At 47.4% G+C, this 27,135-nt stretch overlaps 1 protein-coding gene and 1 long non-coding RNA gene across 15 annotated transcripts in view; one reads left to right on the top strand and one right to left on the bottom strand.

Annotated features, from left to right (window-relative positions):
- The window catches only part of PIWIL1 (piwi like RNA-mediated gene silencing 1), a 76,906-nt gene extending 57,898 nt beyond the window's left edge, over window positions 1-19,008 (bottom strand). For 3 of the 14 annotated variants that reach the window (XM_054239138.2, XM_054239133.2, XM_017976505.4), the window contains exons 1-9: window positions 18,790-19,008; window positions 11,314-11,403; window positions 10,884-10,995; window positions 7,022-7,147; window positions 6,315-6,529; window positions 5,849-5,970; window positions 4,695-4,775; window positions 3,703-3,900; window positions 3,171-3,282 (exon numbers count right to left, since the gene is read on the bottom strand). In XM_054239138.2, coding sequence (XP_054095113.2) covers window positions 3,171-3,282; window positions 3,703-3,900; window positions 4,695-4,775; window positions 5,849-5,970; window positions 6,315-6,529; window positions 7,022-7,147; window positions 10,884-10,995; window positions 11,314-11,391 — 1,044 coding nt within the window. In that variant the 5' untranslated portion in view covers window positions 11,392-11,403; window positions 18,790-19,008. Of the gene's footprint in view, window positions 1-3,170; window positions 3,283-3,702; window positions 3,901-4,694; window positions 4,776-5,848; window positions 5,971-6,314; window positions 6,530-7,021; window positions 7,148-10,883; window positions 10,996-11,313; window positions 11,404-12,426; window positions 12,835-13,095; window positions 13,238-17,709; window positions 17,921-18,024; window positions 18,312-18,387; window positions 18,485-18,766 lie in introns of those variants that run through there. The other 11 variants (XM_054239134.2, XM_078337771.1, XM_054239137.2 and 8 more) reach the window with 7 other exon arrangements.
- Window positions 19,009-20,770: 1,762 nt separating this feature from the next.
- On the top strand, window positions 20,771-26,596 carry LOC144577703 (uncharacterized). The gene is made up of 2 exons (XR_013522221.1): window positions 20,771-21,078; window positions 25,176-26,596. It is a non-coding gene; the product is annotated as an uncharacterized LOC144577703 (long non-coding RNA).
- The last annotated feature ends 539 nt before the right edge of the window (window positions 26,597-27,135 follow it).

The raw sequence follows: 27,135 nt of genomic DNA, 5'->3' as shown, positions 1-27,135 counted from the left end.
AATCTTCTTAAAACAGAGGTTGTGATTTATATGCTCTACTGAATACCCCATCTTTTTTCCTTAACACTTTGATGGTCCAGGACAGTAGGGTTCTGAATACTGACTTTGAGTCACAGTTCGAATTGCTTTTTTATTTCTTCGTTTGGAAACAGTAGTCTGTGTAACTCTGCATCTTCACCATAGGACAGTTCCTCTAAAACTATTTTCTGTCACCGTGAGAACTTATTAATGAAAGTAGTCTCATTGGAAGAATAAAGAGGGGAAGGGAAGAAGTTCCTATGCCTCAGGACATTTTTAATCAGAAAAAATTTTTCGGCCAGCCGCAGTGGCTCAAGCCTGTAATCCCAGCACTTTGGGAGGCCGAGGCGGGTGGATCACGAGGTCAAGAGATCGAGACCATCCTGGTCAACATGGTGAAACCCCGTCTCTACTAAAAATACTAAAATTGGCTGGGCATGGCGGAGTGTGCCTGTGATCCTAGCTACTCGGGAGGCTGAGGCAGGAGAATCGTTTGAACCCGGGAGGAGACTGAGGTTGCAGTGAGCCTAAATCCTGCCACTGCACTCCAGCCTGGGTAACAAGAGCGAAACTCTGTCTCAAAAATAAATAAATAAATAAATAAATAAATAAATGAATTTCCGTTAAGAAGTACTAAGGTTACCCATATGTAATCACTGCCCAAAATAAGCTTTTGCAATTTGTAAAACAACAGAAAATGACATTTGTAATTTTTTTTTCTTTTTGAGATGGCATCTCGCTCTGTTGCCCAAGCTGGAGTGCTGTAGTGCGATCTCAGCTCACCGCATCTTCTGCCTCCCAAGTTCAGGTGATTCTCTTGCCTCAGCCTCCCAAATAGCTGAGACTACAGGCATGTACCACCATGCCTGTCTAATTTTGTATTTTTAGTAGAGACAGGGTTTCACCATGTTGGCCAGGCTGGTCTTGAACTCCTGACCTCAAGTGATCTATCTGCCTCAATCTCCCAAAGTGCTGGGATTATAGGCGTGAGCCATCACGCCCGACCCTGTCAAATATTTTTTAAACATTTTCCTCTACACCTGAAAAAACAGCCCTCTCATTTTTATTAGACATGACTGTCAAACCTTCTATTTTAAAAACCAATTGACTATGACCTTCTCTTCCAAATGCCCTTCCTCCTTCTACTCTGTTTCCTAGATAGCATCTTCAATCCCAAACCATCACTTACTATTATAACTGCATTTCTACCAGGAAATCCTAAGAATGCTTTGATTCTTTCAAATAGCTCAATGTCAACCTCCTTCATTATTTCTACTAAAGACACCTCATTATTCCTGATTTCCAGAGAAGTCTTCCATACAGTAAGAAGCTGAGCTGAGATCTCAAGTACAAGCAGATAGGGTGTGTTTGACAGAGGGGACACAGCCCTGGGTTTAGTCAGAAAGGCACTTTGCCTTTGATGATCTTTTCAAACCTAGAATCATCTCTTTACAACTGTTTTAGATTACCCGAAACACTGATCTCCCCTATGCTAACAAACCTGTCTGCATTTTGTTAACATGGAAATCAAAAGTTAAGAGTTAACCCACAGCCAGTAGATTTAGCAGAAATGATATTGAAGGTTCAAAGATCTTTAATTTCCAGCCCTCTCCAAAGTGAAATGAAGCAAAATGTTGATTATGGAAGAAGAGACAGTATGGTAAGCTGTTAACGCCCACTGCTCACCACCTGTTATCTAACCTGCTTGTCCTCCACAGGCTTCAATTCAAATGTAAGCTTTCGTTCTATAGGAAAAAGGGAACCAGGACAGGGCATTTCTCATTATGTGAACTGTACCAAATAAAAAGAGGCATTTTAATAATTTGGTAATGAATTAAATTATGCTGTGATTGCCCTAACAAATATATTTACACACAGCCTGAAAAGCAACTTGTTCCAAATGTACAAGTGTTAGAGAACTCTACCAAAGATATTTTGGATTTCTCCTATTGTAGGGCTGTAGGCCCCACAGGGTCGTGGGGTGTGCCTTATGCTATGCTGAGGTGCAGGATCCAAGAAATAAAGAGACAGGACACAGAAGTACAAGAAAAATGCAGCGGGGCTCAGGGGGCCACGCCACCTATGAGCGGAGTCAGGCGAGGCCCCGAATGTCCAGAAGCATGAATATTTGTTGTGTATAGGTTAGGGGGCAGGGCAGTGAGTGAAATCATCTTTAAGGGTAGTGATAGGGTCGTGAGCAATAAAACATGGGGTCCACCCCCTTTAGGTCACTTGGGCCAGAAGGTGGACAGTGTGGAGCAAGGGGCCTGTTCCCACGAAGGCAAGGGCCGTATGCAGTAAGGGGTCCACCCCCATTAGGTCACTGAGGCTTGAAGGTGGGCCACAAACAGTGAAGAGTGTGCAGTGTGCAGTACTTCTATCTATGGACAAACTACTTCTAAGAAGATTTAGAGGAGGGTGCTTTAAGTCACATAGTAGTGACAGAGCTGTCAAGGTTACCGCAACCTTCTGGCAGCTTCCAATGGGTTCTATGGGAAGATGCTTTTCAAGCAGCACAGTAGCAAGAGCTGATAGAGTTCACAGTCACAAGGTGGATTGCCGGTCTGAGGGCGGCCTTCCACAGGAACTGGAGCAAGGTCCTACAACTCCTTTATCAGGAGGAGAGGCTCTCGCCCCAGGCCTGCCATACAGCGGGTGTCTTTACAATACTGAACGCTGCCGCCTGGGCCATGGATTCCTGTCCTGGTATAACTGTTTTCCCTTAAATCATGCTCTGTACTGTGTCTGCTCTAGGCATTCCTCCGATTATAAGCTGCTTATTCCTTAATTCATGCTCTGCACTGTGTCCACTCTAGGCATTCCTCCAATTATGAACTAAGATATAATTATAGGTATATATGTAGGAAAATATTCTTTAGGAACTCATACTATCAACTATTATATGATTATATATAGAGGATTATATAAAGGGATTCATCAAGCCCTACTTCTAGAAACTAGTATATGATTATCTAAAGGATTATATAAAAGGAAATAATTGAGTAGCAACACTATAAATTGAGATATTCTTCAAGCCCTAACTGTGCCAGGGTTCTGCTTAGCTCTCATTCCTCGGTGCCTATATGGGGGGTTGCCCACACCTATAATCTATCTAACTTCATATGAAAAAGGTAACAGCACTAGCGTCTTACCTTCCTGTAGTATTCTAAGAAGCTGATTTCAGTGCCATCAGCTTTCTTAAAGGTACTCTTGGGATTCTGGTCCCAGTCAATATCATCCACTCTGTACGTTTTATTGTTATACCTAGGGATCAATTGAGATTTGACTGCATTTGATGGAAATACGAAGAACTAATATTAAAGAGAGACTAGACAGCATGTATTCTCTAAAATTTCAAATCACCTGGTTATATACAATGCTATGGGAAAAGAAGGAAACAGGATTTCTTAGATTATGCCAGATGGATGGGGGAAGTGACTACTTTCAGAAAATAAAATAATTTAAAGGGATAAAAATCGTTAGCTATTTGTCCTCTCTAGATGAGTTATGTTATCCCCAAAACTTTGACCTTGGGAAAGGTGAAAAATATCCTTATCTTTTTTTGTGCTCTTCCCACCACTCAACTTTAAACACTATTTCCTAACATTGTAGAACTAGAAAGCCACAAGACTTTAAGACTTGCAAAAAAAAAAAATCATTTTGCATTTTAAAAAGCAGTCTTACTTGGTAAGAACAATTAAACCTATTAGTTCTTTAGAAACTTGTTCTTGAAACTTATGCTCTTCTGTCTGATGATAAAAGTTGAACATGAAATCCAAAACAGTCTCACTTCGAAGGACTTTATGACTAACATCAGTGCAAAGCATGATGTTGTTTTCATACTGAAGAATAGAAGTGGTGAAGCCAGGCCAGATCACCAACCTGTCAGATGAAATGGAGTCAAGAAGTAACCTCTCCAAATTCACACACAGTCTGTATATACTAAGTTGCATTTTCACTTCTATTAACTGGGTCTACAGTATTTAAAAGAATCAATTTGTTTATTTCTAAGATTTGCATGCTCCAGCTTCAAGACCTCCAAGTTATAGTAATTGTGTAAGTTTCATTTTGAATGAATGCACTAACTTTACTCAGCTACTCGGCCATTACACTGGCCTAGAACCTTATCAAGTTGCCAATCTAACTGAAAGCACCTACAATTATTATGATAAACTTAAATCTGTTGAGCTGCAGTATTTTATTTCTTCTAATTTCAACTTTTACTTTCCACTGATTTTAGATTCAAGGGGTGTGTGTGCAGGTCTGAGACACGGCCTACTGCATGATGCTGAGGCCTGGGGTGGGAATGGCCCATCACTGAGGGAGTGAGCACAGGACCAAGGAGGCAGTTTTTTCAGCTGGGCTGCAATCTTGATACACCACAGTAACTGATCATTTTTATTACCTAAGGGCAGAAATACAAACTTAGCACCAGAAACAGTATTCTTCCCCAGTGACAGGTAAATTATGTGATTTTTTTAAAAATCCAAATATTCTGGGATATCTCCTCATTATTCAGGTTAAAGAGTCACATAACATTATGCTATGGGTGACATAATCCACATACGATAGCATTAACAATCACTGTAGTAAATCTGATCATTTCAAATCAGGTTATTATCTCAAAAGTTTGTAATTAAGCCTAAGGAATATTAAACTTTCCACTTCATACAAACCTGTGACTTGGAATATCAATTGGATCACTTGGGTTATAATAATTTCGTCCAATTTGTTGCAAATTCATGATTTTCAAAAGCCTAGAAAATTGAAAGGTCGAATAGTGAACACTGATTAGTGCCTCTAACACTGCAGTCAGAACGGCATGTTGTTTAGAGCAAGGGTTGGCAAACTGTGGTCTGTAGTCAGGCCAAATACAGCCTACCTGCTGTTTTTTATGGCTTATGAGTTAACAATGGTTTTCAAATATCCTTGGGGTTGGACAAAATAAAAGATTATTTCATGACACATGAATTATCTGAAATTCAAAGCTCAGTATCCACCACTAGTTTTGCTGACACACACCGTGACTGCTCACTTAACATGCCTCTGGCTGCTCTGGGGCTCCAGTAGTTGAGCTGAATAGCTGCAAGAGATGACACGGCTTTCAAAGCCTAAGATGTTTACTATCTGGCCTTTTCAGAGAGAAGTTTGGCAACCCCTCATTTAGGGAAAAATAAATCTACCAGTTACATTAACTGGAAACAAGTATTTATCAAAATGAATTGCCCTATCATCAGTAACAATTATATTATGACTCACTTTAAGAGGGAAATTAACAAATACAATTTGTTATTGCAAATACTTGCAAATACAAGTATCATGACCCATTATTCTCACGAAAACCTCAGCCTCCTCCATATTGTTTCTCACCCTCCTTGAAAAATAAAACATTTTGCAGAACATGTGTCTTGCATTTGAATTGGGAAAATGGGGTATGTACACTGAAAGCAAATTATCAGGCATGCAATCTATCTTCTGTGGTGGAACAAATAACCCGAACTCTGCCCCTCCTCCTGATCAAGCACCCACCGCGGGGAGAAGGAATACCAAGTCAGCAATAAGCTCTTGAGGATAGGAGTGTTCTGAACACAAGCTCAGACAATATTTGAAGTCAGGAGAACTAGGGAAGTAATGACAGGATACCTGCTTAAAGCAAACAGATGAATTTTACATCAGTAAACCACACCTTAAATTACTGCAATACAGAGAAACCCAACAATCCCAACCAATGTTGCAAAATTTAAGAGAACTGAATGCAGAAGGTTCAATGTACAATTTTTTCAACTTTGCTGGTTTTTCTTAAAAAAAAAAGTTGAAATAAAGCACATACCTCCTGAAAATAATATTATAGAACTGCAAACACGTTGGTGATGTGGGTGGAAGCTCATTTGTTAAAGTGATCGTGATCCTCACATCCTCTCCATTTCGGGTCTTACCAAAAACTTCAGTAACCTGAAGCCAGAGTGGTGGAAAACCCAAACTTTACATTCGTAAAGGAAAGCTATGGCCAATCACATACTGCTTGCTTAATAAGGCAACACTGAAAACTGGAGAAGTGTTTTAAATGGATTTTAAAACAATGGCTATGAGAAACCAAGTGGCCAAGTGCCTGTGTTATAACTCAACTGTAAGCATCCAGCTACCCAGACACCTTTGACAGCTACAATGATTCGTTTATTACAAGTCATATCAGACAGGAGACTCCTGGGGTCTCTCTAAAAGCCATGTGAACTGTTTTACATTGTGGTAGCTTTGCTTTGAAGTGGAAATCCCCCATCTCCCTTTCCCCAAATAACCTTTTCCTGTAGTCTTTTAGGTAAAAATAATATCGTTCCATCAAAAGCATGACACTTTCCAATTAGATCTTCATGTTGAAAAAGAAGAGCTGAACGGAGTCTTCTGGCTTCCATCAGTGGGTTATAGTCCACATGATACTGATACAAGGCCCACTGGGGACGTGATGTCAGTCGGAAATGGTTAGTGCTTAACCTGACTACAATGCCTGAAGAACCTGTGAAAGGAAGTTATAGTCCATTAACAAAATATCAAGTTTATTTTTCCTTGAAACCTTCCTACCATGACAAGGGAGACACAGTCGTATAAACACAAAGCTAAGAGCAGCAGACAACATGAAAACCCTCACATACCTGATTTTGGAGACCCACAGTCTATCTCTTCAGATGATCTCTAAAGAATCATACATTTAGAAACAAATCTTCCTTACACTAAGTAATTTACAAATAATTTACAACAATACCAACTAAATATCTTCATGGCAAAGAGCTTTATAAGTGATCTATTAATATTTAATGAAATGATGTTTCAAAATGTGCAGTTAAAGATATCTATCACCTATTTCATCAATGCCAAAAGAAAGTGAGAGAGAGAATGGAAAAGCCATGCAGGATCCTTGATCAATTAAATGTCTCAAATAGAGTGCCTCAGCTCACCCTCCCAAGTACCTGAGAAGAATCTCCCAAAAACTTATTCTTAATTAACCTACCAGTTTTTGATTCTTTAACATGGTCTAGGTTCTGCCTTGTATTCACACCGAGATCATGGAAATCTCTACGACGACCTCCTCTCTCTCCTAATGATAACTCCTGAAATCCAGCAGATATCTGGAGTTCTTAAAAAAGAAGAAACATTTTATACTTGGGCAATATAAAGCATGAAATAAAGGATGGCAATACGAATTCCCATGGTCCTATTACATGTAATCCATAGGATATGAGGTATGAAACATAATGCATAAAACAACGCTATCAACATGTTTTAGGTATCTGCCGGCCTAATGAGAGAATGGTTTCCTAGTCGTAACTTCTTTCATGAAGCCTTTCTTGTCACTGTCCTGGGCAACTGCAGATGCACTGTCAAGAGCTATACATATTTCAAAGATGGAGCCGACTGCACTATGGCACAAGAGTGCAGGAGCACATGCTTGCTGACTGGGAAATTAGCTTTCTGCGTAAGTCTGACAACTGCCTAAAGGTCTGCATGTATTTTCCACAGTCTGTCATGATACAACTACAGCTACAGAAATTGGTAGTTCAGAGGATTTAAATCTGTAACCTGGATTAGAAAACTTACATTTAAAATGTAACTTCCTCACTACTTGATTCCCTTAAGAATCAGAAGAATGCATTTCTGCACCTGTGCTGGTTCAATGGGCATGACACGTATCTCATACTGGTATAGGTAGTAAGGTCGTGATTAATAAGTTCATGCTTAGTGCTACAGGCTGTGGTTATAAGAACCTAAATTATTAAAGGCATTTGATTTGCAGAAAGTATACAATTAAGCATCTCAGATCAACAGTATGATGTGGGCCAAAAATAATCATGTTATCTTGTGTAAAAGAGATTACCAGTTGATATCCAATAAGCAATGTCCCATTCTTAAAAAAAAAAAAAATTCTATTTGGGGCTAATACACCTAAATAGACTAAAATTTCAACCCTCCCTATGGTTAGGAATGACCTAAGAGACTTAAGCAGAAATTGCAGGATGACACTTTTGGAAAATTCCGTAAGACAACCAATAGCTGACTGTGACTTTTGTACTTCCTGCCCCTTTGCCCTGCCCATGGAGCCTCTGGATCTGGCAAAGAGGGCTCAGACAGACATTCTGAACCAAACACGAGTCTTAATGATGGCAGTCATGGGCCCAGGACAAAAAAACAAAAAGATCAGAGTCTACTTTTCTCTAACCACAAACACTACAACTGCCAGATTTCCTTGGAGAAGTAACAGTGGCTTAAAATATTTCAGTTCTTGCTGTACTTTGGAAACAAGTCATTTAATATCAGCGTCAATTTCTTCACCTGAAAAATTGAGAATAAGCATCACAGGCATGTAATACATTTTTAAATATCATGTTTAAAGCACTTTAAAAGGTGCTTCCATGTTAGTTTCTGTACCTCATGATTTGGAGGGGGCACTATCTAAAAACCCTTTAAATATTTAACTTCATATTTGTCTCTCTCTGTGAACTTTTTATCCCAGAGACTTGGTTTAAAGTATCAATGACACTGGGTGAGTAAACTATACTAAATCATGTATATTGATATTGAATCCCAATAACATTAAATGGTCATAAGGCTGATTTTGTTTCCCTAAAAAAATTTAAATTTGTCTTAAAAAAAATCAGCTCTGGATGCAAAAATCCAATTGCCAATGTCTGAATATAAACAATGATGAAATCTGTTCCCCCTGAGATATACAGTGCTGCTATGACACTTAGCCAAAGCTTGATTTTGTCACTCGATAGGACAGATTCCAGAATGGACAAGACCAGAAACCTTGCTAATTCTCCTTTCCACGCACCTCCCAGAGTGGTTTTTTTTCAAACACAAATCAGACCTCTCACCACTGTGCTATTTATGAATCCTTCGATGCAGCTACATCCCCTTTCATCACCTTTGCAGAATGAAAATCAAGGTCCAAACAATGTCTCAACAACAATAAACCTGTTAAACTTATATTAACTTCTAAAATACAACAGGTGCTGAAGCACTTACTGTGACAAGCATTCTCAGGTATAACCTCTAAAAAGCAGTGAAAAATGACAAAACAGGGCCTTCATTTGTTATCCCATGTGTTAGTTAACGGTCACAATGATCTTTACCTCTAAAGGTAGATACCACCTTGTTATAAATAGGGAACTGTTTCGTAGAGTTACATTTGAAATCATGACTAATCTTTTTCTTTTCTTTTTTTTTTTTTTTTTTTTTTTTGCCAAAAACTCTGGAGAATATACCAAGCAATATTTTCTAAAGTCATTGACTAGTGAAGACTAATACACAGAATGTTGAGGAAATTAGGTTTAAGTATTTTCCACCATTGTATTTGCATGTTAAGGCAACATTACAAAGAAATGGTTCTTAAACAGTTTCAGCACAATTTTTTGTACCAAGTTTTAATCCAATAAAATTTGCTGTATATGTTGAACACAGGTGAATAAGTCAAATCTAAGTTATAAAAAACTTCTAGACTGTTCAGATGAAATACTATTAATTTTTTTTCCTTACAATGATCTATATAGAAAATACATTCATACATAGGTATTTGTTAAAAACACAACTTGTTTTCATTTCGTGTCATTTAGGCAGGTTCCTACATTCCAGAAAATGGCTAAATGGTACTCTACTGTGCAATAATTTTACCCAACTCTTACTGGTTAAGAGTCTCCACATTTTAGTAGTGTTATAGTTATACCCTTACACAATCATGTTCTTCTCCAGTGTCTGCTGGACACATTCCATGAATGAAAGTGCTGATAAAAAGGGTACCGTAAGAGTTGCTATACATTATAAAGTGCCACCTAACTGTTAGTACAGTCATATAATGCAATCGGGGCACAAGTGTCAATTCCACAGTTACCAACATTGGCAAAAAATACAATAATGGAGAAGAAACAAGTAAAAATATTCTGGTTTAATTTCTATTTTAGTGATGAGGCCTCATGTTTCCACTGGCCTCTGTATTTTTCAGTGCACTGTCTTCATTTCCTTTGTTCATTTTCCCAACAGCCTGCTAATACTGTGGATTTCTAAGAACGCTCTGAGTAACAGAGGAAATTGTTCTTCTGTCCTTTTGGTAAGTTTTCATGTTGTTTGCCTTTTGACATTGATGGCATTTGTGATGGTTCCATTTCTACTGCTTTGAGGTTGTGTTAGCATTCATGCATGTTTTTTTCCTAATGTTCGTGAATTTCATCAATCATGCTGAAATATTTGGAGTGCATGGAATTTAACATAAGGAATAAAGGGAACCAGCTTTGCTTTCTAAATAGCCACTTGCCCCAACATTACTTATAGAGCAGCTGATTTCCCATACCCACCCCAGAGTCAAAGTGGCAACTTTGTTGTATCAATTCCCCCATCTGTTTCTTTTTTTCCTGTAGGAAAACAGAACTTAATGATGACAGGAGACTTAGATCTGGAATCCAAGTCTTTCATTTTTGTAACAATTCTGTGAAAAGAATTATTTTTAGAATCAGACCTGGTGTTCTGACTACTGTGTGTCCCAACTTAGTCCTCAGTGTTTGCATCTGAAAAACTGGGTTAACCAATGATGACACGTGTGACATCATGTTTCATACACCAAAGTTATGTTTAAAGTTGACCCAGCTCTTGATGAAATCACTACAGATGTCAAGAAAAAGTACTAAGAATGACTTACGTAACTCCTGTAATACCTAACATGGGGCCCTGGCAATTCCAGGCCCTGTGGTCCTTTTCAGGGAGGAAAGAAATCCTGTGTGTTCTAAATGGTGCAAGGCTGCACCGTTTACACACCGCATGTTCTTGCTACTATCCCATGTTCAATGCTACACATGTGCGAAATCTTTTTACTTTCTCTTCACCTTGTGACTTGGCTGTTCCTCCTACTGTTCCTCTCTGCCGTCCACGGCCAACTAATTCCCCCTCTCCTGGTGGCTGCTGAGGTCTAGGCGGAATATAACCAGGTTGCTGACTCTGTAGTTAAAAGCAAATAAAGAACATTCTTTTTGTCAAAAGGTCACAGACACCAGAGATAATGTCTAGTCTTAAGTCAGGAATTCAACCAACACCTATCTAAATTAATAATCAAATGTTTTATTCTTAAAAAGAAATTTGAGGGAAGAGTCACCAAATAAAGTCAAGAATCAGCTTCTAATATCCCGAGGAAACAACATGGTCTCCCTTGCTCACTTCCTACATCCTTTGCAGTACTGTTTTTAGTTTATTTTCAACAGCCTAGGCTGATCAAGATTCAAAGACATTTTCTATAGTCAGCAATGGTGAAGCACTCACAGCAGTGGCGCCCACGTGTGGCACCGTCTCCTGACCGCGGGCCCTCCCTCTGGCTCTGGCTCTGGCTCGCCCAGTCATTGTTTTCTATTTCTAAAGAGGAAACATAGACAATACTCAGGGGAGGCAATCACATTTGACCATTTCTACAAAGTTAAACTTCTTTAAGATTCAAAAGCAAGCTCCCTAGGCAATTATGAATCTTTCTAAACTTTCTGGAGTTTTTAATGTAACATTCCTATATTCAACAAACTCAGTTGCTTACCCTGCACTGGGCACTGCAGTAGGGCCAAAGGAGAAAACATATTTTAATTAAAAAAAAAAAAGACTTAGTTTTTCATTTGAATGATTTGCTATAAACAGACTTAGGAAGAGAAAAGTGATGAAAGGATTAAGATGCTGGTGGCTGGTTCTTTCTTTCCCATTTGGAGAGAGAGACACACACACATACGCAACACATAGTCCCATACACACACACACACAATGAAACAATGCACTTGTGCCAAGTGTCCCACCAGGCCCCTCTGCATACGTAAGTAGTCTTTCTGGATCTTCCCAGAGTTCCAGGTGTGGCTTACACTGAACATACCCAAACTAGTATCTTTCCTACCTCATATCCCATGATTTCATTCTCGGTGAGCAGCATCACCATCTGCTTTCTATCTAAAAACGAATGGTGTAACTGATCTCAAAACTACTCCTTTGTTTCTCCTGCATCTGCTAGGACCATTCTCTCCATTTCTTCAACATCCTGGTGGTACGAAGCGCTTCCTGTGAGCCGGGATCAGCTTTGGGCTCAACTCTAACAATCCCTCATCCTCACTATGGTAGTACACTGTGTCATGAGGCTACTAAGGGTAGAGGTCTCAGAGCTCAAATGCCTGAACCAAACTCCTTCACATTTTAGACAACATGAGCAAGCCTCATAGCCTCTGGCTCACTGTCCAATGGTTGGAATAACCTATACTGCACCAGTCAATGGTGAGGATCAAATGAGAACACACACTGGCCTCCAGTGAGCATTCAACAAACATTAGCCATGATGGAAAGGGTAGATAAAATTATAACTACACACGTTAAAAAGTGTAATGAAGGAAACAAGCAGAATGTTCTTACCAAAAAGAAAGGTAGGAGCTGATTTAAACCCAAAAGAGGCCTGCTTCTAACAACATTTAAGCTGAAATGGAGAATTAGGAACTGGAAGACAGGGTGATACCAGTCTTCCAGACAAGAGGTAACAACCCACATGTAAGTGCTTGAATTGGATGCAGAACCAAAAGCTGCCCAGTGGGACTGAAAGGGAATTAACAAGGGGAGCGGAGGAATTCCTGTGGGCAGGGAGCAGGGTGCTCAGGGTCCTGCAGACAGCAGCAGACAGCAAGGACATTTAACACACGAGAAGCCATCAAAGGTTCTACATGGGGCAGGCGATGACATCACTGACCATCATTCTGCCTTACATCACGTTATCATCTTTTTCATCCTCTGAGTTTTAACAGCTTCTAAAATTCTTGGCTTTATAATCTTCACAGAAAGACAAATAGAATGCCATTTTTCAATTTTAAAAACCTCTGACTTCTTACTGTATTTTACAGGATTAAAGCAAATATACATTGTATAAGAACTCTTACAATCTGATTCTAAATCAGCTATTTCCAAAGGAGTTTGCACAAGATAATCCTCTCAGGTCATGGTGTGTAACTTTAAATTTCAGTTTAAAGTACTTCGTATTTATTTTATAATGTGCGTATCTTGACAATGACTATGTATGCATAGCCAACTTACATACTGGGCATATTGGTGCAGGAACGTCTCTTACGGATAATCTACAGGCAGGGTCCCCAGTCCCCGGCCATGGACCATTACAGGAACCATGCCACACAGCAGGAGGTGAGCCACGACGAGCATGACCGCCTGAGCTCCCCTCCTGTCAGACCAGGGGAGGCATTAGATTCCCCATCTGGGTTGCATGCTCCTTATGAGAATCTAATGCCTGATGATCTGACGTGGAACCATTTCAACCCGAAACCATCCCTCACTGTTCCGTGGAAAAACTGTCTTCCATGAAGTCAGTCCCTGGTGCCAAAAAGACTGGGGGCTGCTGATGTACAAATCGATCTGAAAGCATCCGTTTGAGCCTCCACCAAATACCACTTGCACAATCCGATCACAGTCAATTCCGCGACTCACCCTATCTATCCCCCGGCACACGTGCTACAAAAAGCCGATCACAGTCAACTCCGTGACTCACCCTATCTATCCCCCGGCACACGTGCTACAAAAAGCCGATCACAGTCAACTCCGACTCACCCTATCTATCCCCTGGCACACGTGCTACAAAAAGCCGATCACAGTCAATTCCGCGACTCACCCTATCTATCCCCCGGCACACGTGCTACAAAAAGCCGATCACAGTCAACTCCGTGACTCACCCTATCTATCCCCCGGCACACGTGCTACAAAAAGCCGATCACAGTCAATTCCGTGACTCACCCTATCCCCCGGCACACGTGCTACAAAAAGCCGATCACAGTCAATTCCGTGACTCACCCTATCTATCCCCCGGCACACGTGCTACAAAAAGCCGATCACAGTCAACTCCGTGACTCACCCTATCTATCCCCCGGCACACGTGCTACAAAAAGCCGATCACAGTCAATTCCGTGACTCACCCTATCCCCCGGCACACGTGCTACAAAAAGCCGATCACAGTCAATTCCGTGACTCACCCTATCTATCCCCCGGCACACGTGCTACAAAAAGCCGATCACAGTCAATTCCGTGACTCACCCTATCTATCCCCCGGCACACGTGCTACAAAAAGCCGATCACAGTCAATTCCGTGACTCACCCTATCTATCCCCCGGCACACGTGCTACAAAAAGCCGATCACAGTCAATTCCGTGACTCACCCTATCCCCCGGCACACGTGCTACAAAAAGCCGATCACAGTCAATTCCGTGACTCACCCTATCTATCCCCCGGCACACGTGCTACAAAAAGCCGATCACAGTCAATTCCGTGACTCACCCTATCCCCCGGCACACGTGCTACAAAAAGCCGATCACAGTCAATTCCGTGACTCACCCTATCCCCCGGCACACGTGCTACAAAAAGCCGATCACAGTCAACTCCGTGACTCACCCTATCTATCCCCCGGCACACGTGCTACAAAAAGCCGATCACAGTCAATTCCGTGACTCACCCTATCCCCCGGCACACGTGCTACAAAAAGCCGATCACAGTCAATTCCGTGACTCACCCTATCCCCCGGCACACGTGCTACAAAAAGCCGATCACAGTCAACTCCGTGACTCACCCTATCTATCCCCCGGCACACGTGCTACAAAAAGCCGATCACAGTCAATTCCGTGACTCACCCTATCCCCCGGCACACGTGCTACAAAAAGCCGATCACAGTCAATTCCGTGACTCACCCTATCTATCCCCCGGCACACGTGCTACAAAAAGCCGATCACAGTCAATTCCGTGACTCACCCTATCTATCCCCCGGCACACGTGCTACAAAAAGCCGATCACAGTCAATTCCGTGACTCACCCTATCTATCCCCCGGCACACGTGCTACAAAAAGCCGATCACAGTCAATTCCGTGACTCACCCTATCCCCCGGCACACGTGCTACAAAAAGCCGATCACAGTCAATTCCGTGACTCACCCTATCTATCCCCCGGCACACGTGCTACAAAAAGCCGATCACAGTCAATTCCGTGACTCACCCTATCCCCCGGCACACGTGCTACAAAAAGCCGATCACAGTCAATTCCGTGACTCACCCTATCTATCCCCCGGCACACGTGCTACAAAAAGCCGATCACAGTCAATTCCGTGACTCACCCTATCCCCCGGCACACGTGCTACAAAAAGCCGATCACAGTCAATTCCGTGACTCACCCTATCTATCCCCCGGCACACGTGCTACAAAAAGCCGATCACAGTCAATTCCGTGACTCACCCTATCTATCCCCCGGCACACGTGCTACAAAAAGCCGATCACAGTCAATTCCGTGACTCACCCTATCCCCCGGCACACGTGCTACAAAAAGCCGATCACAGTCAATTCCGTGACTCACCCTATCTATCCCCCGGCACACGTGCTACAAAAAGCCGATCACAGTCAATTCCGTGACTCACCCTATCCCCCGGCACACGTGCTACAAAAAGCCGATCACAGTCAATTCCGTGACTCACCCTATCTATCCCCCGGCACACGTGCTACAAAAAGCCGATCACAGTCAATTCCGTGACTCACCCTATCTATCCCCCGGCACACGTGCTACAAAAAGCCGATCACAGTCAATTCCGTGACTCACCCTATCCCCCAGCACACGTGCTACAAAAAGCCGATCACAGTCAATTCCGTGACTCACCCTATCTATCCCCCGGCACACGTGCTACAAAAAGCCGATCACAGTCAATTCCGTGACTCACCCTATCTATCCCCCGGCACACGTGCTACAAAAAGCCGATCACAGTCAATTCCGTGACTCACCCTATCCCCCGGCACACGTGCTACAAAAAGCCGATCACAGTCAATTCCGTGACTCACCCTATCCCCCGGCACACGTGCTACAAAAAGCCGATCACAGTCAACTCCGTGACTCACCCTATCTATCCCCCGGCACACGTGCTACAAAAAGCCGATCACAGTCAATTCCGTGACTCACCCTATCCCCCGGCACACGTGCTACAAAAAGCCGATCACAGTCAATTCCGTGACTCACCCTATCTATCCCCCGGCACACGTGCTACAAAAAGCCGATCACAGTCAATTCCGTGACTCACCCTATCTATCCCCCGGCACACGTGCTACAAAAAGCCGATCACAGTCAATTCCGTGACTCACCCTATCCCCCGGCACACGTGCTACAAAAAGCCGATCACAGTCAATTCCGTGACTCACCCTATCTATCCCCCGGCACACGTGCTACAAAAAGCCGATCACAGTCAATTCCGTGACTCACCCTATCCCCCAGCACACGTGCTACAAAAAGCCGATCACAGTCAATTCCGTGACTCACCCTATCCCCCGGCACACGTGCTACAAAAAGCCGATCACAGTCAATTCCGTGACTCACCCTATCTATCCCCCGGCACACGTGCTACAAAAAGCCGATCACAGTCAATTCCGTGACTCACCCTATCTATCCCCCGGCACACGTGCTACAAAAAGCCGATCACAGTCAATTCCGTGACTCACCCTATCCCCCGGCACACGTGCTACAAAAAGCCGATCACAGTCAATTCCGTGACTCACCCTATCTATCCCCCGGCACACGTGCTACAAAAAGCCGATCACAGTCAATTCCGTGACTCACCCTATCCCCCGGCACACGTGCTACAAAAAGCCGATCACAGTCAATTCCGTGACTCACCCTATCTATCCCCCGGCACACGTGCTACAAAAAGCCGATCACAGTCAATTCCGTGACTCACCCTATCCCCCAGCACACGTGCTACAAAAAGCCGATCACAGTCAATTCCGTGACTCACCCTATCTATCCCCCGGCACACGTGCTACAAAAAGCCGATCACAGTCAATTCCGTGACTCACCCTATCCCCCGGCACACGTGCTACAAAAAGCCGATCACAGTCAATTCCGTGACTCACCCTATCTATCCCCCGGCACACGTGCTACAAAAAGCCGATCACAGTCAATTCCGTGACTCACCCTATCCCCCGGCACACGTGCTACAAAAAGCCGATCACAGTCAATTCTGTGACTCACCCTATCTATCCCCCGGCACACGTGCTACAAAAAGCCGATCACAGTCAATTCCGTGACTCACCCTATCCCCCAGCACACGTGCTACAAAAAGCCGATCACAGTCAATTCCGTGACTCACCCTATCCCCCGGCACACGTGCTACAAAAAGCCGATCACAGTCAATTCTGTGACTCACCCTATCTATCCCCCGGCACACGTGCTACAAAAAGCCGATCACAGTCAATTCCGTGACTCACCCTATCTATCCCCCGGCACACGTGCTACAAAAAGCCGATCACAGTCAATTCCGTGACTCACCCTATCCCCCGGCACACGTGCTACAAAAAGCCGATCACAGTCAACTCCGTGACTCACCCTATCTATCCCCCGGCACACGTGCTACAAAAAGCCGATCACAGTCAATTCCGTGACTCACCCTATCCCCCGGCACACGTGCTACAAAAAGCCGATCACAGTCAATTCTGTGACTCACCCTATCTATCCCCCGGCACACGTGCTACAAAAAGCCGATCACAGTCAATTCCGTGACTCACCCTATCCCCCGGCACACGTGCTACAAAAAGCCGATCACAGTCAATTCTGTGACTCACCCTATCTATCCCCCGGCACACGTGCTACAAAAAGCCGATCACAGTCAATTCCGTGACTCACCCTATCCCCCGGCACACGTGCTACAAAAAGCCTCGCCCTCCTCTGAAACCACAAGAATCCAGAGACCCGCTGAAGCATCGGCTCGCAGGCCGTCCGTTCGCCGGCCCCTTTGTCGAAGGCCGTTTCCCAGGCGTGGCCACCGTCTCCCTCCTCATGGCAACCTGCTGTCTTCGTCCCCGCACCCGTGTGCTCCTCCACAGCTTCTCCAACTAGGCCGCGAATCACACTTTACGCCTTTGCACCCTGCACCGCTTGACACCTTCCAAACAATGGTGTGACGTAAGGTCAGAAATCGGCGCCATCGACAGGAAATACCCCTAAAGCAGCACGGCGGGGCTCCGAGCCTGGCCCCTAAAGGCAGATCCCGACGGGCTGGAAAGAAATGGCGGGGTGGGGAGCGGCCTAGACAGTCGGGCGCCGGCTGGAAGCCTCCCCCGCGGCGCTGGCCACCCCATGCCCGGGGCCCCGGTGCGCTGCGCCCAGGCCTCCCGCTTTGGCGCCTTCCCGTTTCAAAACCACCTCGGTCCGGAAATCTAGCGCGAGTCAGAACACCAGCGTGTGCCTCCAGGCACCACACTCGCGGGAAGTCCCACGCCCGACTCGTTCCCAGGCCCGCCAACGTCCCTCCCGCGAGCTCAGGACGCCGACGCGCGCGCGGGAAACGCCGTTGGGCGCCACCTTCTCCGCGAGGGGTCTCCTCCGCCACGACTTAAACACGAACAGGAAAGCGCGCCCAGCTCCAGCCGCCTTCCCGAGGGGCCGCCGGGGTGAACGCAGCGCGCTCCCGCAAGCTCCGCCCGCGCCCGAGCCCCGCACTCCCGGCCGTCGCCCCACTCGGGGCTCCCAAGGCTCCCGGGAGCGCAGTGCGGCGGCGGCCTCGACCGCCACAGGGATACCGCCCGCGGGAGCGTGGGTCAGGCGGGAGGTCCCGAAGCGGCTCCCACCGGGTTCCCGGGACTCCGCAGACCTCCAGCCCCCAAACGCTCCGCGCCACGGGCCTGGCCCCCGCAGCTCCCCCAATCCCAGCTTCTGCAGCCCCGGCCCCCCAGCCCCGTACCCGGGCCCCCGCACACCCAGCACCTCGGACTGTCCCGTCGCCCTGCTCCTGGTCCTCGCTCCTCTGCCCGCGCGGCCAACAGCCCCAACGGCTCCCGCGGCGATCCCTCCGCGCCGCCGACCTCCCAGGACCTCCCGCGGCCCGCGCCCACCCCGCCTTCGGCACTGGGTTCTTCAGAGCCAACGACACGCGGGCGGCCGGCAACCGGCGCTCTTTTCCTAGGCGGACGAACACCGTCTCTCAGGCGTTGGCCTCGTGCTAGAGCACGCTACGCCCAGTAACGGCGGGAAGCGCCGCGCGCCATGCACTCATTGGCTGGCCTGCGGACGGCGGTTTTTGACGTGGAGGGCGTGACCAGGAAAGCCCCGCCTCACAGGCCCCGGCTCCGCCCCATCCAAGACCCCGCCTGGTCCCATCCAGACACCTGACGCAAGTCCCGCAGGGCCCCCCCCGCCCCGCCCCATTCCACAGGCCCTGCCCCTGACCCCAAGACCCCGCCTAGCCAACTCAGACACCCAGACAGGCCCTGCAGGCCAGGCCCCGCCCCACCTCATAGGCCCTATCCCCGCCCTTTAAGATCTCGCTTGGCCCTGCCCGGACACCCTACACAGGGACCACAGGCCCCGCCCCTCCCCGTCCCACCGGCCCCCGCCCTCCAAACCCCCCTGGCCCCGCCCAGATACCCGGACAGGCGCCACAGGCTAGGCCCCGCCCCGCCTCACATGCCCAGCCCCTTCCCTCCAAGACCCCCGCCTGGCCCGGCCCAGACACTCCCCACAGGCTCCACAGGCCTGGCTCCGCCCCCTCACAGGACCCCTCTAGGTCCTCCAGGACCCCGCCTGGTCACCCCCCCGAACCCCCCTCCACAGGCCTCACAGGCCTGGCCGCGCTCCGCCCCACAGGCCCCGCCCCCTTCCTCCCCTCAACAGGCCCTGGCCCACCCCTGCAAGACAACGCCTGGGCCCGCCCGGATCCTCTTTCTCCGCCCCGCCCCCCCACCGCTGGCTTCATAGGCCCCGGCCCTCCCCACCCAGGCCCCGCCCTGCTCCTCTGCCCCGCCCAGACCCCGCCCTGCTCCTCTGCCCCGCCCAAACCCCGCCCTGCTCCTCTGCCTCGCCCAGACCCCGCCCTGCTCCTCTGCCCCGCCCAGACCCCGCCCTGCTCCTCTGCCCCGCCCAGTCCTCGCCCTGCTTCTCTGCCCCGCCCATTCCCCGCCCTGCTCCTCTGCCCCGCCCATTCCCCCGCCCTGCTCCTCTGCCTCGCCCAGACCCCGCCCTGCTCCTCTGCCTCGCCCAGACCCCGCCCTGCTCCTCTGCCTCGCCCAGACCCCGCCCTGCTCCTCTGCCTCGCCCAGACCCCGCCCTGCTCCTCTGCCCCGCCCAGGCCCCGCCCTGCTTCTCTGCCCCGCCCATTCCCCGCCCTGCTCCTCTGCCCCGCCCAGACCCCGCCCTGCTCCTCTGCCTCGCCCAGACCCCTGGGCTCCCCTGGTTTGGCTCCTGTAGTCCCCGGTGCGAGGCCCTGTAGGGCAACACTGGGTCGGCCCGGTTCCTTACTAGCTCGTGGAACTGCGCTTCGGGGCACAAAGCAGACTCTCCATAGACTTGGAAACTGTGCCCACGTGGGCACCGAGCGCCCTGCTGTAGGAGCGGACTCCATCTTGAGCTGGCCCTTAACATCGGAAGCTCTCAGGCATCACAGAGATCTGAACTTGGTCCCCAAAGAAAATAAAACTGCAGTGCAAGTGTAAGGTGCAGAAGGCCATTTCCTGAAACCTTAGCTTTCAATGACTTGTGCCTTGGGCAGGTGCCTTGCCGACATGGACCGCGGGGGTTCTCAGGACCTGCGGGGACCACCTGCAGACCAGAGAATCCTGTCTGCAGGCTCCGCAGGTGGGCCCCGCCAGCTGCCTGTCCACGGCGCCGCAGGTGGTACTGTCCAGGATCTGTGCCGAGCTAGGGGACCTCCACAGGAGTTAATTTCCTCATTGAGGCAAAGCCAACACCCACAAAACAACCGGAAATATTGTAAGATAGAACAGGCTTATTTGTCGAGCTGTAAGTGGGTCTGCGGCTCACTAACTGCCTGACTTAGGTTCCATAAATATAAAAATGATTGTAGGAGGTAGTAGAAATAGGGTCGCCTCTGTGGACGGGTTTTAAAGGACAGGATCTTGCTCTGTTGCCCAGGCTGCAGTGCAGTGGCGGGATCTGGGCTCACTGCAACCTCCATTTCCCTGGCTCCATCTCCCTGGCTCAACCTTCATCTCAGTCTCCTCAGTATCTGGGACTATAGGCACCCACCACCATGCCCAGGTAATTTGTTTGTGTTGTTTGTTTTATTTTGAGACAGGGTCTGGCTCTGTCACTCAGGCTGGAGTGCAATGGTGTGATCTTGGCTCACTGTATCCTTGACCTCCCGGGCTCAGATGATCCTTGTGCCTCAGCCTCACCAGTAGCTGGGACTACAGGTGTGTGCCACCACACCCAGCTATTTTTTTTTTTTTTTTGTATTTCTTGTAGAAACAGGGTTTCACCGTGTTGCCCAGGCTGGTCTCAAACTTCTGGGTGCCAGGAATCCACCCACCTTGGCCTCCCAATATGCAGGGATTATAGGTGTAAACCACTGAGCTCAGCCTACACATTGCTTATTATTCATACTTAAAAGCGCATGCTTGGGAATTGGGGGCTGGAGAGGGCTGAAAGCTCCCCAAGCCACCTTCCCAAATCCTATGTCTCATTGTGCCATGAAAGGGAAGGTTAGTTATCAGTGTTTCCCACACTAGCCTGAGTGTGAGTCTCCACTGAGGGAACTTCCAAATAATACAGAATCCCAGATCATGCTGATTCCTGGAGGTCTGGGATGGGTGCGAGGAATTTTGACAAGTAACATCAAGTCAAGTTATTTTTATGCTCAGAGAAGGCTGATAAATTTGGTGTGAGGTCAAAAGGTATCAGAAGCCAGTAGTTTGAAATAAAAACAGCTTTCCAAAGGTTTTCCCTTTTTAAAAACTAAAAGGTGCCTTTCGGAATACAATGGAAACATAACTTTTCCAAGGATTTAAGACGTTGATGGAAAGATGTTCTGAGACTTGCCAGCAGATGGAGCAATAAAACAAGAAATAGATGTTGAGAGCCTCAACCCGGGAGGAAACTACCAAGAATGGACCCTAGAGGGTGGAAGTCACACTTTTTCCTCTGCTTTATGTTCTCTATACACCCGAACTCTTTGCCTCTGCTAAAGAACATTGCGGGAGTATCTTGGTGTGTGAAGTATCAAGTAGTTTCTAAAGACATAAAAAGTTGTGATATAACTAGACAGAGGCAAAACCCCTAATTCTTCTGAGAATGCAAATATCATGTCTCAAGAAGCTCACCTAAAATTTAAAAAGGAAAATCCAAAGCAAATTTGAAAGGAAATTCAAGGAAAAAAATGTGACCTTTAAAAGCTTCTATGTTGACAGCACCACCAGGACCTTTCTGGGGTCCGTTGTCAGGTATAACTTCGTGCCTGACTCTGGAAGCTAAAAAATGAATAAAGATTCTTTTCCCGGGGGGGCTGCATCTAGAGGGGTGAACCCACCAGAGAAAGTAAGCAGAGTGCCACCAATCCTGTGGGTGCTCAGAGGGCGTTGCTGGGAACGCTTCGTGACTCAGTGCTGCCGAAGCCATAAGGGATGATTCGGGTTTGCAGGGAACAGGAGGGTAGGCATGGCGGAGCACGTTGGACTGAGCCCAGGTGAAGTATTTCGAGAACTGCAAGTCATCCAGCACAGCGGGAACACCAGGCACAGGCAGGGGAGTCACAGGGGATGATGCTGCAGAAGAGACAGACGCAGTTCTACAAGTCGGTGACCAAGGAAACACGAGCATCTGGACTGCTGAACACACCCTCCTAGGTGCTGTGTCTAGATCACACTCTGTTCTCCTGTGGATGGCCCGACAAGGGAAGCAGGGAGTGTGGCAACTGGGAACGCAGGTGTTGACCTGAGGGGCCAGTGGCTGTTGGTCCTAGCCGGTTATCGGGAAAGAACAAGGACTCACATTAGCTGGGCCTCACATTATGTCTTTGGTTGGTTGTTTTTTTTTTTTTTTTGGTGGAGGGGACGGAGTTTCACTCTTGTTACCCAGGCTGGAGTGCAATGGCGCTATCTCGGCTCACCGCAACCTCTGCCTCCTGGGTTCAGGCAATTCTCCTGCCTCAGCCTCTGAGTAGATGGGATTACAGGCACTCGCCACCATGCCCAACTAATTTTTTGTATTTTTTTAGTAGAGACGGGGTTTCACCAAGTTGACCAGGATGGTCTCAATCTCTTGACCTCGTGGTCCACCTGCCTCGGCCTCCCAAAGTGCTGGGATTACAGGCATGAGCCACCGTGGTTGGTTTTTTTTTTTTTTTAATTGATGTGAAACTCACATAACATGACATTACCTATTTTACAGTGAACGAGTCCATGATATTTAAGGTATTCATAATGTTACACAACACCTACCTCTACTTCCAAAACGTCTTCATCATCCCAAAATGAAACCGTCACTCTCCAGCTCCCTCTCCCCGCACTGCCCGGGCAACCGCGCACCTGCTTTCTGTCTCTGCTATGGATTTGCCTTTTCTGTTTGTTTCATAGAAACAGGATCTTACACTACTACGTGGCCGTTTGTGTCTGGCTTCTTTCACTCAGCGTCGTGTTCTCAAGGCTCACCTGCATGGTAACCTGTTTCAGAGCTTCAGTCCTCCTTATGGCTGGATCTTACTCTGCTGTTTGGATGGACCACATTTTGTTTATCCACTCATCTGTTGGTGGACAGCTGGAACGTTTTTTGAGGGGAGCAGGAAGCTTGGACATTTCCAATGCATTTTTAGGAACGGCCACTAGTGCTCACTAGCGTTGGGCACAGGAGCATCCCAGGACAGGGAAACAGAAGAAATTCAGAGAACAGAACAATCCCAAGTCACTTCCGGTAAAGCTGGAAATAGGATCTTGGTGGATTGTGCTGGGGGTGACAGGGACTAGAGTGAGTGACAGGGACTAGAGTGAGTGACAGGGACTAGAGTGACAGGGACTAGAGTGACAGGGACTAGAGTGAGTGACAGGGACTAGAAGGACAGGGCTAGAGTGAGTGACAGGGACTAGAGTGAGTGACAGGGACTAGAATGACAGGGACTAGAGTGAGTGACAGGGACTAGAATGACAGGGCTAGAGTGAGTGACAGGGACTAGAGTGAGTGACAGGGACTAGATGGAAAAGGAACTCATCAGGAACTGTGGGAAGTAAAAAGTTCCTCTTCAAAGTTTCCCTTCTTAAGGAAAAAAACTCCTAAGTGTTAGAAATAACAGTTTGTTTTAAACACTTGCTTCAAAAGCCTTCTTGCCTTTTGGTAGAAGCCCTATCCTATGTAGCTGTTAGACACGTAGTCCATTCTATGTCCTTGTACTTCAACCAAGGATGTGGTCACAGGCACGTCCCAGCTCGCAGCCTATGCCCCTTCCTTATTTCTACTTTCCCTTTTTGCTCTCCGTTGCTTTTACCTGTTTAGAAAAGGGTCAAGTGATTGGCCAATCGGGTTTTAGTTTAGATTGTGAGGTCCAGCTCCAGCCAACAGAGATCAGACACAGCAGTAAGGACGACCCCAATGCGTAAGAAATAAATATGTCTGCTTTCCTTTGTTTGTTGTACTCTTGTGGCAAAATTGCTATGGGAGTACCCTTTCTGCAGGAGTAAAAAGAATTGCTTTGCTGAGAGATCCTTTGTCCCAGTACTAATTTTTCTGTGCAGCACTGAGCATCTGTTTCCAACGGGAACCCTGAGTGCTGCATCCAGGACTTTTGGCTCTATTCTGTAACCAGTCAGTTTCCCAAGTTTTTAAAGCAGAAAACCAGATACTCAGAGCAAGCTTTGACCTAGTTCCTTTCATTCAAGGATCTCAAAACCCTTTTAAACCTGTGATCCAGATTGTGTTTGTAAAGGAAGAGATGGAGTTGAAAAACAGGATCGAAGGCAATTCCTGTGAATCCCTTCAATGTAATTTTGTAGAACAGTTCCCTCCTCCCTTCATATTTGTCTTGTTGTTCTGATTGGGCTGAATGGAAGAGCTGCCCAGCCTCTCCCCGGGCCCTGAGGCCCCTAAGCTAACTGGAGGGACGGCATGGCAATGGTAGGTGCACCCAAGACAGCGTGGCCGTTGGCTTATCTAGGAGTATTCATCCAGAGGGAAAAAAGGATTGGTGAGGCTGAAGTTAGTCTCTTCTCTATGTACAAAATGTGAACACATCCTGAATATCACGGCCTGTCCACAAGGGGGATGTTTTGGGGTGGGGAGGGTGGCGGAGGCAGGGGACCCTGACCTGGTTCCCCAGAAACAGGGTTCTCTTCTGTTTGTCTAAACTCTCTGCATTCTTTTTTCCATTCTAGACAATGAGAATCTTGGGCCAGATGGGCACATCTCCAAGTGCCCCCTGTGGAATGTCAGCATGGGCCTCGCCTGGAAGCCCGATAGAAATGCAGATTCCCGGGCCCTGCCCAGGCTGCATCCGGATCTCTTGGTGGCGGAGCCCAGGGAGCTGCCTGTCATGGGCTTGCTAAGAGTATCTGTGAACTGAGGAATGAATACACAACTTCAATCCACAGGCCTTCTACTCCGACGCCAGCCAGACCCTGGGGCCGCTGCCTCTTTCCCCACGTGCCCCTCCATACCGTCAATGCCTCCACACTGTGGCCTTTCTGCCACTGCTGACCGACTTGTGGACCCCCACCGCCCCCACCCAGAGGCCTGCAGCAGACTGCAGAGTGTGGCCTTCATGACACAGTCCATCCTTTTCTCCTTTACTTCCCAGTTAATTCCATTTTCCACGCTCCTCATGGAGATTCCTGACTTTCCCAGGCCCCAGAGCCTCTGACCCTGATTCCGCCTCAGAAACTTCAGGCCAGGGTCTGTGAGCCACCCATGCCACCCTGAGCCTGCCTCATCACACTGAGTCCCTTGAGCTCAGCTCTAGGGTCCCCGTTTTAAGACTCCCCTTTCTCCCAAGGCCCCCTCTCTTCTTCTCAACACGTCTCTCTCCTGGGGCTTCCTCTGTGACATGTCAACATTGCCTAGCTGTCTTTGTCAATTTTCTTTATGATTTTATTTTGAGATAATGTATTTTAAGACAGGGTCTTGCTCTGTCAGCCAGCCCGGAGTTCAGTGGTGCAATCATAGCTCACTGCAGCTTCGACCTCCTGGGTGGAAAGTGTCCTACCTCAGCCTCCTGAGTAGCTGGGACTACAGGCGTGGGACACACAGCTGACTAATATTTTCTTTTTACTTTTTAAGAGACAGGGTCTTACTAGCCATCCTCATGTTTAAGAATGAAGCAAGACAAGGGTCTTGAAGAGACACTTGTGGCCCCTGTTCATAGCAGCATTATTAAAGAGTTAGAGTGTGGGCACAGCCCAAGTGTGTTTTCACTGACGAATAACAAGCAGAATGGGGTCATCCGTGCAGTGCGAATTATCAGCCTTATAACGAAGGGGATCCCGACACACGCCGGCCGCAGCATGGGTGAATCTCAAGGACATTAAGCTCAGCGAACTAAGCCTGCGGCAAACATAAATAGAGTTCCACTTCTAGGAGGTACTTAGATTTTACAGACGGTAAAGCGGGGTTGCCTGGGCTGTGGAGGGGTTGGGCTTCGGTGGGGAACGGGGACGGGGTTTGGTGGGGACAGTGTTTCAGTTGGCAAGATGGACAGAGCTGTGGAGGCAGGTGGTGGGGGCGGTTGTCCGACCTGTCAATGTCATGAATGTATTTCATGCCACTGCCCTGTACACATTAAAAGGATTCAGATGGCAAATGTGATGTTCTGTGTGTTTTGCCACAGTAAAAACAGTCGGGAAAAAACGAAAGCAAAGTAAAACAGAAACAAATTCCCATGGCTCCCTCTTTCCTCTGTTCCCTCCAGAGTCCGTCTTCTTGAAAGAACGGTTTCCCAGGCCTGCTGTCCGCGTCTTGCCCTCCCACAGGGTGGTTTTGATTCTCAGAGGCCTCCGTGGGCTCCAGAACCCTCTTGGTTTCTGACCCCAGCGGCTCCTTTCAGACGACCTGTCTTCCCCTGGGTCCCGGGAGTGTTGCTTGCCCTGCCCCATCCGTCCCGATGCCACCCCCTTGGCCTCTGCGAGGTGGGTCTCTGCCTCCAGCTGTGGCCAGTCCTAAGTGCGACTCACAGGAGTTCGCCCTCCTCCGCCTCCTCACGTGGACACGCTGACCACGAGGCTCTCCAAGTCCAAGTGTGGCCCGGGCAGCAGCTCCAGCAGCACCGAGATCTGTGGACATGCACCTCCTCGCGTGCCAGCCCTGACCTGCGGCATCCGAAACTCTGGGGCTGAACCAGCC

Source organism: Callithrix jacchus, chromosome 9 (assembly GCF_049354715.1).
Source record: "Callithrix jacchus isolate 240 chromosome 9, calJac240_pri, whole genome shotgun sequence".
Taxonomy (NCBI): domain Eukaryota; kingdom Metazoa; phylum Chordata; class Mammalia; order Primates; family Cebidae; genus Callithrix; species Callithrix jacchus.
This window is presented reverse-complemented; position numbering and strand designations above follow the sequence as displayed.